Consider the following 11,849-nt stretch of genomic DNA (forward strand, 5'->3'; position numbering starts at 1 on the left):
CAGGTTTAAGTCCATAATCCTTGTAAGGATTACTGAAAAATTCATCAGTTGTATGATTATTGAAAACAGTGCCTAACACATCATAAGTGCTCAATAAGCATTAATTATTGCTTTTATCCCAATATTAAACTCTCCCCCAGCCCCCTCCCCACACACTCACATACTCTGAATAATGTGTTCCTTTTAAATATAATAGAGGAACATAATATCACATGAATGTTCACTTCATCCTAACATTTGCACAAAATACGTGAATGACTGCAGAAACAGACGTGTCGGGGGTCAAACCTCAAATCTACCACTTAGAGCACTACCCTAACACAGAAAATTGGTTCCCATTTGTTGAAAGGCTATGCCCACTATGCAGAAATAAGACAACAAGGGGCCTCCCTGGTGGCACAGGGGTTAAGTCTCAGCACTATCACGCTGGCTGCCACCGCTGTGGCCCTAGTTCTATCCTGGCCAGGGAGCTAACTCACATATGGCACAGCAGATCTCTCCCATCTTGCCTGCTACTCTCCTTAGCAGTCTATTTCAGTCAATCCGCCTGTTCTACTCCCCACTCTGTCTCTGGTGAATCCTCTCACCCCCAGCACCTCTGGTGTACACCCTGATTCTTGTATGCATAAATAAATAAAAATAAATCTTTAAAGATAAGGAAGGTAACACTAAGAATGGCAGAGAAATTACACATAAAATTAAGTTCACAACTTAAGGGTGTCTTACCATTTAAGTTTTTTTTTAAATCCAATATTTATACACAATATTCATGGCTCATGAATGCAATAAAAACATGAAGGAATAAAAACATGAAGATAAACTACTCCCCCAGTTCCTAGCTCAAGAAAGTACATAACTCTATTATCTCCAATATGCCTAAATATAGATCACTAAGTTTTAAAAGTATGAAACTATACCAGTGATTCTCAACTAAAGTAATTTTGTCCCCCAAGAAAAATTTGATAATGTCTGAAGACATTTTTAATTGTCATGACCAGGGAAGAGAGTTACTAGATTCTAATGGGTAAAGATATTACAAAACATCCAATGCCCAGGACAACCCACACCAAACCCCCAAAGAATTATCTGATGCAAAATGTCAAGAATGCTAAGGTAAAAACAATGATCAAAAAAAAACAACACACACACACACATAGAGCAATGCAATATAGAAGTTCCCCCAGTGCGTAAAGCCAACCTTTAATAAAAATAATTTTTATATCAGATTGACAATGATCAAAGTTTGATAATACTATGCTGATGAAGCTGTGGAAGAATGGCACTCTCAAGTATGTTGCTGGTGTAACCTTTTTGAATGCATATTAGCAATAGCCAAGTTAAAAATATCTTTGGTCCAACAATTATATCCACTAACAAGTAATGCACATACTCAAACATGTGCAAAAGGATGCATAAAATAATACTAACTACTGCACTACTGGCAATAGTGAAAGACTGGAAGCAACACAAATGTGGCGAGTTAAAGAAATTATGGTATAGTAACATAAGGCAATATCTGGAACTTTTGGAAATGAGGGAAATCTACATGCTGTGATACAGAATAATCTAGATCAGTTAAGCTAAAATAGCAACAATAATAAGCTATAAAGCAATGTCACTTGCTGAAAAAATTATACTTTATATAAGTACATGCATATGTACCTATATATCCATATAGGTGTATATATGTACACACATTACAAATGCACGTTGTACATACAGTAAAGATTATTCAACTATTGCTAAAAATACATATAAGATAATGGCAAGAATAACAACCTTCCAGGAAGGGGACTAGGGGCCTAGGATAAGAGGGTGATTTTCACTGGTATCATTTGAATTTGTTTTAATATGAATTTATGCTGCTCTTTCATTTACTGACTCGAAAACAAATTCTGAACCTCGGTATCCTCCAATTTGAAATGATGGTAATAATAGGTTACCTCATTGGTTATTGTAAAGATCAAATAAGAGAGCATAAAATGCTTTGTAAATTATAAAGCAGCACACAAAATTATAAATGAGTCCTCTGAACTGAATTCTCCAAGACAATTATAATTATGATCATTCTGACCAATTTCTCTAAACCCAAAAATGGGACTGTTTTAAGATGAAATCTGAGTGTAGATACAATCTTAGAACACAGATTTTTACTGCACATGAAGTTATTGATTTCAATTTAAAAGAGTAAATTTTCAAAAAAAAATTGAAAGTGCTAAATCAACTGATTACAGAAGAAATACACCCTCACTGTTGAAAATAAGATAGATAAAAACTACAACCATGCTATTATAAAATCTTGGTGTTTTCTTCTTTCAGTCTTTTCTATGTATGTTTAACTGGGTTAGATGATTGTTCTAAATAAAAGGTTTCCACCTTGGGGCCTCCCTGGTGGGCAGGGGGTTGAGAGGCAACCTATGCAGCAATCCACAGGCTCTGTAGCACGAGTTCCATCCCTGGCTGGCCAGGGAGCAACCCACATGGCGTAGCAGACCTCTCCTGTCTCGCTCGCTGCTCCCCTCAGCAGTGTATTTCAGTGTATCTGCCTGTTCTGTTCCCACTCTGTCTCTGGTGAATCCTCTCAGCCCCCACACCTCTGGCCTGTACCCCAGCTCTTGTATGCATAAATAAATAAATCTTTAAAAAAAAAAGTTTCCACCTCACAGTAACACAGCACTCGGATTACAACATTTCTCAGATTACTACAAGTACCTAAAAAATGTAAAAGAAGGTATAATATTTTACCTTGTTGATGAGAGTTCACCCTTTTTTTTTATTGAAGCACCACTGGATTATACCACTATATATGATTCAGTTATAGGTTCACACCTCTTCAGATGTATGTTACCACATCTCATCTACCACCAAGGCACAGACAGTCCTCCACCATAGTCCACCTATGTTAGCCTCAATTCCACAGTCAGACTTCTAGGGTTTGTTTTCTACACTTCACATGAAAGTCAAACCATTCAGTACTTATCTTTCAACTCTGACTTATTTAGCTTAGCATTATCTCTTACAGTTCCACCCATGTTTTCACAAATGGCAAGAGTTTATCTTTTTTTTAGCTGAGTAGATCCCACTGTGGATATAAACACCTTTTCCTAATTTACTCATCTGTCCTTGGGGACTAAAGTTGTTTGCATAATTTGGCTATTGTTTAACCACTTTAAAATGAAATTCCAGCATACGTTTGCCTGATGAACACTGCCTGGATAAACTTTTCACGTATTTCTACCAATTCTCCAAGTAATTTTCCAGTGCATGCTCTCTTGCTGGAGTTTCTGTGGTGTGTGCATCTGCGTCTCTGTGTGTATGTGTGTGTCTCTGTCTGTCTGTCTCTCTCTCCCCCCCCCCACCTCTTTCACTTCCTCTCTCCATCCTTCAACTCATTTTACTGCTTTTGATTTCCAGAGTTCCAATATTAAATCCAAAACTCACATAATAAAGAAGCACATAAAGTGTTTTTGTAATTCTTTGAAAAGCAAGTACTATACCTTATATGAAGTTCTTAAAATCAGACATTTAGAGAGAAGAGACTAGAGATATGAGTCATTACTAAATAAAGATGTTCAATTTTTCTAATACATACTAGTCTCTTACTATCTTTCTAACTACAAATAAAGTGAAAACAAAGGAATACATTCTTAGGTAATTCCTGGGAGACTCTATTGGACAAATCCAACTGTTCCTAATTAATTTTAACTATGACAACTCCTCCCAAATGCTGAACATTCCAAACCATTTTTGAGAGCAGCTAGATATCATTCAAGTAAGCACAAATTTCCTGAGTATACTGAATTGTGCCTGTCCTAGAGTAGGAACTCAATATGACAAGTTGAATAAATACTCCTCTTCTGCTTCTGAGAACATGTAGTAATTTTCATACTCTGTCTTCTATCTACTATCATAATTGTTAAACCAGACCACTAAGGTGATGCTTTGTTGTGTGCTTTTTTTTTTTAATTAAATGGGAAATAAACACTAGAAACTGAATTATGGGGGATTTTTCTCCCTCCAATTCCCAAATTTTCAGTAATGCTCATTCTTCCAATTTGAATAGAGCATTAAAAGGAGCAATATCATAGTGTTTACTGATTTAGACCATATACTAATTTTTTATTAAAACCCACTTTAGAGGTTTTTATTATTAAAAAACAATCCTTGCCAAATTAAGAAAACTTCACACAAAGCTGGCTGCTGAGAAATTAATTAAAATATGCATATCTTGGTCTCATTCAATAAAATAAAGTCTTTATTATCATGTAGGGAACTACTTGTGCACAAACTGTATTGACAAGATGCCATTAACGGTGCTAGATATTCAGAAGTAGAATATATGGCTTCCATCCTCAAGCAGCTTACTATCTAATTGGGACAACAGACCATTGCTGAAAAAGAGAAATCAAAAATACAACAGAACACTGAATTTGCCAAGCATCTAATACACAGAGAAGTATAGTAAAATGTACAGCTTTTAATGTCCTACAGTCCTAACTCTCCTGCATTGTTGGTGGGAGTGCAAACTAGTCCAACCACTATGGAAAGGTGTGTGGAGATTTCTTGACCTACTAAAGATAGAGCTTCCATATAATCCAGCAATTCCACTCCTAGCTATTTACCAAAATAACACAGAAACATTAATTCCAAAGGGCACCTGCATCCCTATGTTTATATCAGCACTATTTACAATAGCCAAGCTATAGAAACAACCCAAATGCCCAAAAATAGATGACTGGATCAAGAAGATGTGCTATATATACACAATGGAATATTACTCAGCAATCTAAAAAGATAAACACATGCAGTTTGCAGCAACATGGATGGAGCTAGAAGGGATCATGCTCAGAGAAATAAGTCAGAAAGAAAAAGAAAAATACTGGATGGTCTCACTCATAGCAGGAATTTAGAAAACCTAAATAAGGGACCAGGAAAAAGACTAATTAATACAAAAGTAAAAATCAAAATCAACAAGCAACTATAAATCAGAGTCACACCACAGGGTGGGGGGCAGAGGAGAGGAAGGACTAGGGTCAAAATAAGGGGGTGGTGCAATTGTATGGGGAATATAACCAAAATGATAATGCATACATTGTGCAAAAATGAAAAATGATGTAAGAATTACATAAAATAAAATATTAATTTTTTTAAAAGGAAATTTTAGTGATTTTTTTTTAAAGATTTGTTTATTTATACAAGCACTGGGTACAGTCAGAAGCGCGGGAGGGTGAGAGAATTCACCAGAGCCAGAGCAGGGAACAGAACAGGCAGACCAAAGAAATACACTGCAGAGGGGAGCTGCGGGCAGCAGGAGAGGACTGCGCACCACGTGGGACCCTCGCCGGTGGGCGGGGATTGAACCAGCGCTGCAGAGGCTGCGGGCAGCTTCACAACCCAGCGCTCAACCGCTGCGCCAATGGGGAGGCCCTAAAATATTAATTTTAAAAAATAAATAAATAAAAGATAAAAATACTAGAATAACTCCTGCAAAATAAGGTTAAGTGAGATATAAAAAAGAAAATAATATTCTTAATAACATAAAAAAATAAAATAAATAAAGTCCTACAGCCCTAGGTCCAAATCTCAGATCCACCACTTAGCAGTATATGTAAATTACTTCCTTCATTTGTAAAACACAATTTAGAGTACATGAAATAAATGTCTGACATACAGAAACACCCAAATAGAAACTAGTAATATTACTGTTATTACTAGGCACACAGGCTTAAAGAAGAAATGGACAATTAGGAAAGTTTAAAAAGAAAAGATGGATCTTTATTATAATCTACCATCATAAGCAAAAATCCAAGCTTTACTTATTAAGAAAGTAGAAAACTTAGGGGCCTCCCTCAGTACTATCAAGCTATCACCAGCCACAGTGGCACAAGATGGACCCCCAGCCAGGGAGCTAACCCACATGGCCAGTAGACCTTTCCAGTCTAGCCCCATGGCTTCTTCAGCAATGTATTTCAGAAGATCCACCTATTCTGCTCCCCACTCTGTCTCTAGTGAATCCTTTCACACACACCTCCACCTCTGGCCTACACCCCAGTTCTTGTATGCATAAATAAATAAATCTTTAAAAAAAAAAAGTAAAACACTTAAAGAACACAACTGAAATCAGAAAATACTATGGCAATACATCACTAAATTAGGAAAGTCACCATCAGACATCTACAAATCATACAACATGCTCTATAAAACAGAAAATTGGGTAGAAAAGTTCTTGATCAGCTAATTCAAACTGCCCTACTAGAATCTAAGTTTTGTTTACCTCCAAGTTCCAAGAACTGTTGTCTCTTTTGTTCATTAGTAGATCTCACCACCAAAAAAAAAAAAATCTAAATCCTCAGTACCTAGAATAATTCCTGGAACACAGGAATGCTCAACAAATACTTGATGAATAAATATCAAAATTCAGAAAACTGGTATCTGGAGATTTAAACTCAATGCCACAAAGTCAGCTGTTGGCAGAGCTGGGACTAGAACTAACATTTCATTAACTCTAGTATTCCATCCTCTCTAGAAGGTAGAAGATGATGATTCAGATAATTTATTTTGGTGGATGGGGAGGTGAAGCTGACTTGCATGTAGGGAAAAGAGGAAGGAAGGAAAAAACACTTTTCATATATTTTTTCCCAAACTGTTAGTTTTGCATAAATTGATAAAGGCAAAAAAAACTTTAAACAAGACAATCCCAGCACAGTGACTAGCATATGATAGGTTCTTAACAAATACTTGATGAATGAATGAACCTATTCCAAAACCATTATTATCTCACAACCAGAAGCAGAATCAAACTTCAGCATCTGTTTAATCTTTTAACGGTCATAGAGCCCTTTAGAATTTTCACTCATTTGTAAGATAAACAGTTATTAATCACTTTCTTCCAGATGGGCACAGAGGGAGAGTGAGGAATTAATATGGCCTGCCCTGGGGGTTCTCTTACTGCTGTATGCCCAAGTCTAAGTGTGTGTGTTTGGGGAACCCGTGGGTAAGAGAGGAAGTGGTAACTGTTAAAGCAGACTGCAGTATCTGTTTATATGCCTCATATCAAAAAAAATTTTAAAACACAAATCAGTCAACTTTTGAAATAACAAGGAAGCACATTAGAGATTAACACGGAAAAGTTCTTTTTTCTGTGCTTGACAAAGTATCTTATTCACCTCTTAATATCTTAAAATTAAAATACTCTAAATTGACTTATTTGAATTGTCATATAAATGAACCATCAATGTATGCTTTCTCAATGCATAATGTATGCTGAAGGACAATACTGTAAATTTCAGTATTTACTGAATGCAGTATTTAGTGACATTTACATGTTAATATTTAAATATATAACCAGAAAAACATAAATTATTCATGGGACTATAAAACTGACAGAGCCTGAATAAAATCTCCAGAGATGAATGATAATAAATAGAAACTAAAAACATAGTATTACCCAGGGAGAGAATAAAGTATGTACACAACTGAGAAACACATCTATAGAATTCTTCAAGAGAACAAAAGCTTCAAGAGGGGAAAAGTCCTGCCAGAACTGGCCAACAGTGAGCAACAGGCTGCCAACAGGGATCTTGTTTAATGCCAGTCACTAAGTAGACTTATAAAAACTGAACACCCAAAAGTCAATGTTGTCATTCCTCAGGTTTGAGTTTCTAGGAGGACACTTCCAAAGGAATTTACCACCAAGATGTGTTATCACATTCCAAGAATTCTTCCCCATTATTTGCTTTACAAAATAGGGATAATCAACACCAAATAAACTGACTTCAACTAGAAAACTGATAAGTCCTGAAAACTAAATTTATTGTACTTGGGAACATATTTACATGTGACTTCTAGGAAGAACATAATTTTCACTCAGTTTCTCCCTAGCATGCAAAGCAAAATACCCCAAAGCCTCTTGACCTCAGCACAGAAAACTTTATGGTCCATAAGTAGGCCCTATATCCCAAAGTTAAAGTTTGATAAGCAATGACAAATCCAGGTCAAGGAGACTACAAGTTGGCAGGGAGATACTACAAGGCAAGCAAGAAGGCTGGTGTGGGGCCCGACAGAAAAATCCATAGCCATCAGCTCTAGAGAGAACAGGCTGAGAAGGGGAGAGCGGGATGAGAGTAGGTGAGAGCTGCCAATAGGGACTACAAGTGCACTTCACCTCATATCCTGGCCATCATGGAAAGATTATAATGGCTTTATTTACAAAAAAGGAGAAAATAGGTTCCCAGAGTGTGAGTGATATTAAGACATCTTCTATTAAGTACAGGGGCTGGACTCTGAAAAATGCCGCAAGGCAAAAGCAAAGATCCCAAGAATATGTTTTCGTGAAGATTTCCCCAGGACAACTGACGGTACTTCCCAGCCCCAAAACTCGTGGAGCCGTCACACCTGTAAAAGCCTGTGTCCCTGCTCTCCGCTTGGACAGCGAATATGAGTCCACCAGGCAGGAGTGACAGCAGACCCGAGGACTGAATCGGGGAACTACCCGAGAAGGAAACCTGATCAAAAGGGGGGGGGGGGCTCCTAAATTCCGGCAGGAGCAAGCAGGACAAGCACTTGCATAGGATGAGACTTATTTAAGAAAGAAGGACTTTCACTGGCCTCTCACAGGAAAAAACGAATACAGAAGGGAAAGCCCAGCTCCGAGGAGGGTGGCTCCAGAAAGTGGACTCCGAGGGGCGCACGCTGCCCGGCCCCCAGGAGAGCCTCGCGAGGGGCGAGGTCCGACCGGGGTGATGCTGATCCGCGCGAGCTCAACAGGAGCTCACCTGGGGTGCGCCTGGCCTGGAAGTAAGAAACTTCCCGGGGGGCGAGACTGACTGGGGTGAGAGGGGCCGGGCACCGGCGCAGCCGGACGCGGGGGGCAGAGTCCACTCAGCTGTGGCGAGAAGGGGACCAAAGTGGGGTTCGGGGCGGGGCCGGAGAGCTCACCGACCCGGGGCGGGGTCGCGGCTGCCTCAGCGGAGCAGCCGGCTCGGGATGGCGCCCTCTCACGCGCTCTGGGGCGCACGAGCAGCCGCCCCGCCGCGGGCCGGGAGAAACTGCCCGGGTGGGTGACCCAAAGGGCGGTGGGGGAGGGGCCGGCCGCGGACACCGGCGCTCCCCGCCCGGCGGACGGGCGGCGGCGTTACCTGTGTCAGAGAGAGCTGGGCCGCCGCAGCCATGGTGTTTCCATCATGCATGGGAGGGGAAGGGAAGACGGGCTGACGGGGGCTCGGGGCGGGGAGGAGGCGGAGGGAGCGGCCGGAGGCTGGCGGGCGGGCGACGGGCGGGCGACGGGCGGGCGTCTCCCCGAACTTCGACAACTTCCCTCCTTTCGCCCGCCCCGCCCCGCCCCGCCTGGCCACGCCCACCGGGGGGGCTGGCTGTGGCGGCGCCCAACTCCTGGCGCTGGAGTTTACGCCGCCGGATCGGAGCCAGCCCCCGGGGCCTCCTGGGAAAACCCGGAGCGGAAGTGAAATTAAGGCGGATGGGCTTCAGAGGCGAAAGCGATTCCAGGATGCCCTGTGAACTGCGCTTAAGTCATCTTAAGTAAACTTGTGCTCCAGAACGGTGGGGGAAATTGTACCCGAAGTCCAGGAGATTTATGAGAACTAAATGAAATAATGTGAGGAAAGAATAACAGAATATTATATATGCCAGGATCTGTGCTAGAGGGTTTGTTTTTGAATTGTATGAATGGAGAAAATGAGAAATTCTGCAGATGAGGAAACTAAAATGCAAATAAGTGCCTTACTTATGTCATGCAGCTGATGTATATCTGGATTAGAATCCAGGTCTGACTCCTAAATCTTTCATTTAATCTTTTGCTTTCAGAGAGTCATTGAGAAAGAAGACTTGATTTTAAGTAATTCTCTCTAGGAGCCAAAAATCTGGGTGGGAGGGGAAATGAATACTTTCCTTGCCTGATTGCTGCCTGCCACGCTTAAGTTGTTCAATAAAAGAGCACTGGAACCTGCTCAGGTGTTGCAACACTCCTAACTCTTCCCATAGTTCACCTGGCAAACGCCTCACTTTCTCAAGGTACAGCTTAAGCATCTCTGCCTTTGCAAAGCTTGTCCTGACTTTCCCAAGTCAGAGTTACATGTTCTCCTCTTCCTTTCAACGTTTCTTCTCCACCTCAGTCTACCCCTCTATACTGAGAACTCCTCAATGACAAGAATTGTTTCTGCTGTATTTCCACACCATGGGACCCTAGCATATAATACGTACTTGACAAAAGGCTTAGTTCCAGCCTGTATTAAATATAACACATCCTGCACTCTCATGCTGCCATCTTCAGTTAGAAGAAACAACCAGTTACTTGAAAGCCTCATTTTTAAAGGCTTGGCTTATATGCCACCTACTTCAGGAAGCTGTCTAGGAATTCCCCAACCCACTTCTTAGATGTCTACTAAGATCATTATTATACTCTGCCTTGTTTTTAAGAGTTAGCTGAGAGCCTTCTGTGCCCCCACTAGACTGTAAAATCCTTGAGGACACGGGTACTGACTCATTGCTACATCCCCCTTATACTTTAGGCTAGCAAAGAGTAAGATAAGTAAGAAATATTCTTGCCCAGATTTGGTCTTCTTTTCTCAATTATGGTGGCTTCCCACAACAAGAAATCACAACACTATCAGACCCATAGTTCAGTTATCATTATCATAGCAATCCCCATTTGACAAACTAAGAGACCCATTTGAACAGGGCCCAAGATGGAGTTAGCCCCACCTAAGTTTTTAAAACTCTGCCACCACAGGCAAATCATCCCACTAATGCCCACAGAAACCCCTGGCTCTATTCACACCCCTTCTTCCAAGATTCAATCACTAAGTGATAGCTATGTGGGCCTGGTAAGAAACCACTTATTCAAGAGAGCCTCCTTTGAGCTTTTGATGTTATTCTTTTCACTCAAGGAAGAAGGGGAGATAGCTTTAAATTAATGCACATGGGTTTATCTATCAGCTGTAATAACTGATGTTTCCACTTGAATTTCCTATTTTATATGTTTGCATTTGAGCTTCACAACAATTCTGAAAGGCAGTAATCATTATATCCAGATAAGTAACTGAATGTTACAGAAGTTAAGTGCCCATGGTTTTATAGCTAATAACCAAAACGGGATAGCATAGTGGAATAAACAGTGTCTGGACATCAGAAACATCAAGATTCTAATCCTGGCTCTACCATTTACTAGGTATACAACCTTAGGATTCTTATTAGGACAATGAGATAAAATACATGAAAATATCTAAAGTTGTACATATCCAAATTTGCTTAAGAAATCTGAAAGTCACAGACTAAGTTGGTTTTGAAAGCCCATATTCATTTGCTATGCAAGGAGACTCCTCCAAACTATATGAGATACAATATATTATTTTGGGGTGACTACAGTGGAGTCCCTAGTATAAAGAATTTTCTAAAAAGGCAGTGTGGGATAATAAAGAGAATTCACTGGAGTCACTTTGTGAATGTCAATCAGAAAAACTATTTAGCCTGCTTGAGCCTCAGTTTCTCATACATAAAAATGAGTGAATCAATGTGGAAAATGTTGAGGAAGTATAGGAATTATTGTATTATTTATAATAAGTCAAAGACACTGTCTTATATACAGAAAGTGTGGCTTTTCACTGATTATAAATGTCTTTACATATCTACATCTATCACAATTCCTGGAGTCTAATAGGTACATGATAACAGATTATTGAACTAAACTGAATGCACAGTCTCCTGTATAGTTATTATTTGAATCCTCATTTTATCCCCATTTTACAGATAAGAAAATCAAAGAACAAATAACTTTTTAAAGTAAGGATCACTTAAAACAGATTTGGTTAAAATAATCATAATCATAATCACTT

General features: G+C 39.8%; 1 protein-coding gene across 2 annotated transcripts in view; it reads right to left on the bottom strand.

Annotated features, from left to right (window-relative positions):
- EPS15 (epidermal growth factor receptor pathway substrate 15) overlaps positions 1-9,170 on the bottom strand; it is a gene marked incomplete at both ends in the record, with an annotated part of 111,790 nt that extends 102,620 nt beyond the window's left edge. For both annotated transcript variants that reach the window (XM_084243180.1, XM_084243179.1), the window contains one exon: positions 9,138-9,170. In XM_084243180.1, the coding sequence (XP_084099306.1) occupies positions 9,138-9,170 (33 nt within the window). The remainder of the gene's footprint in view (positions 1-9,137) is intronic.
- Between the last annotated feature and the right edge of the window lie 2,679 nt (positions 9,171-11,849).

Source organism: Talpa europaea (genome assembly GCF_964194135.1).
Source record: "Talpa europaea genome assembly, chromosome: 9".
Lineage (NCBI taxonomy): Eukaryota > Metazoa > Chordata > Mammalia > Eulipotyphla > Talpidae > Talpa > Talpa europaea.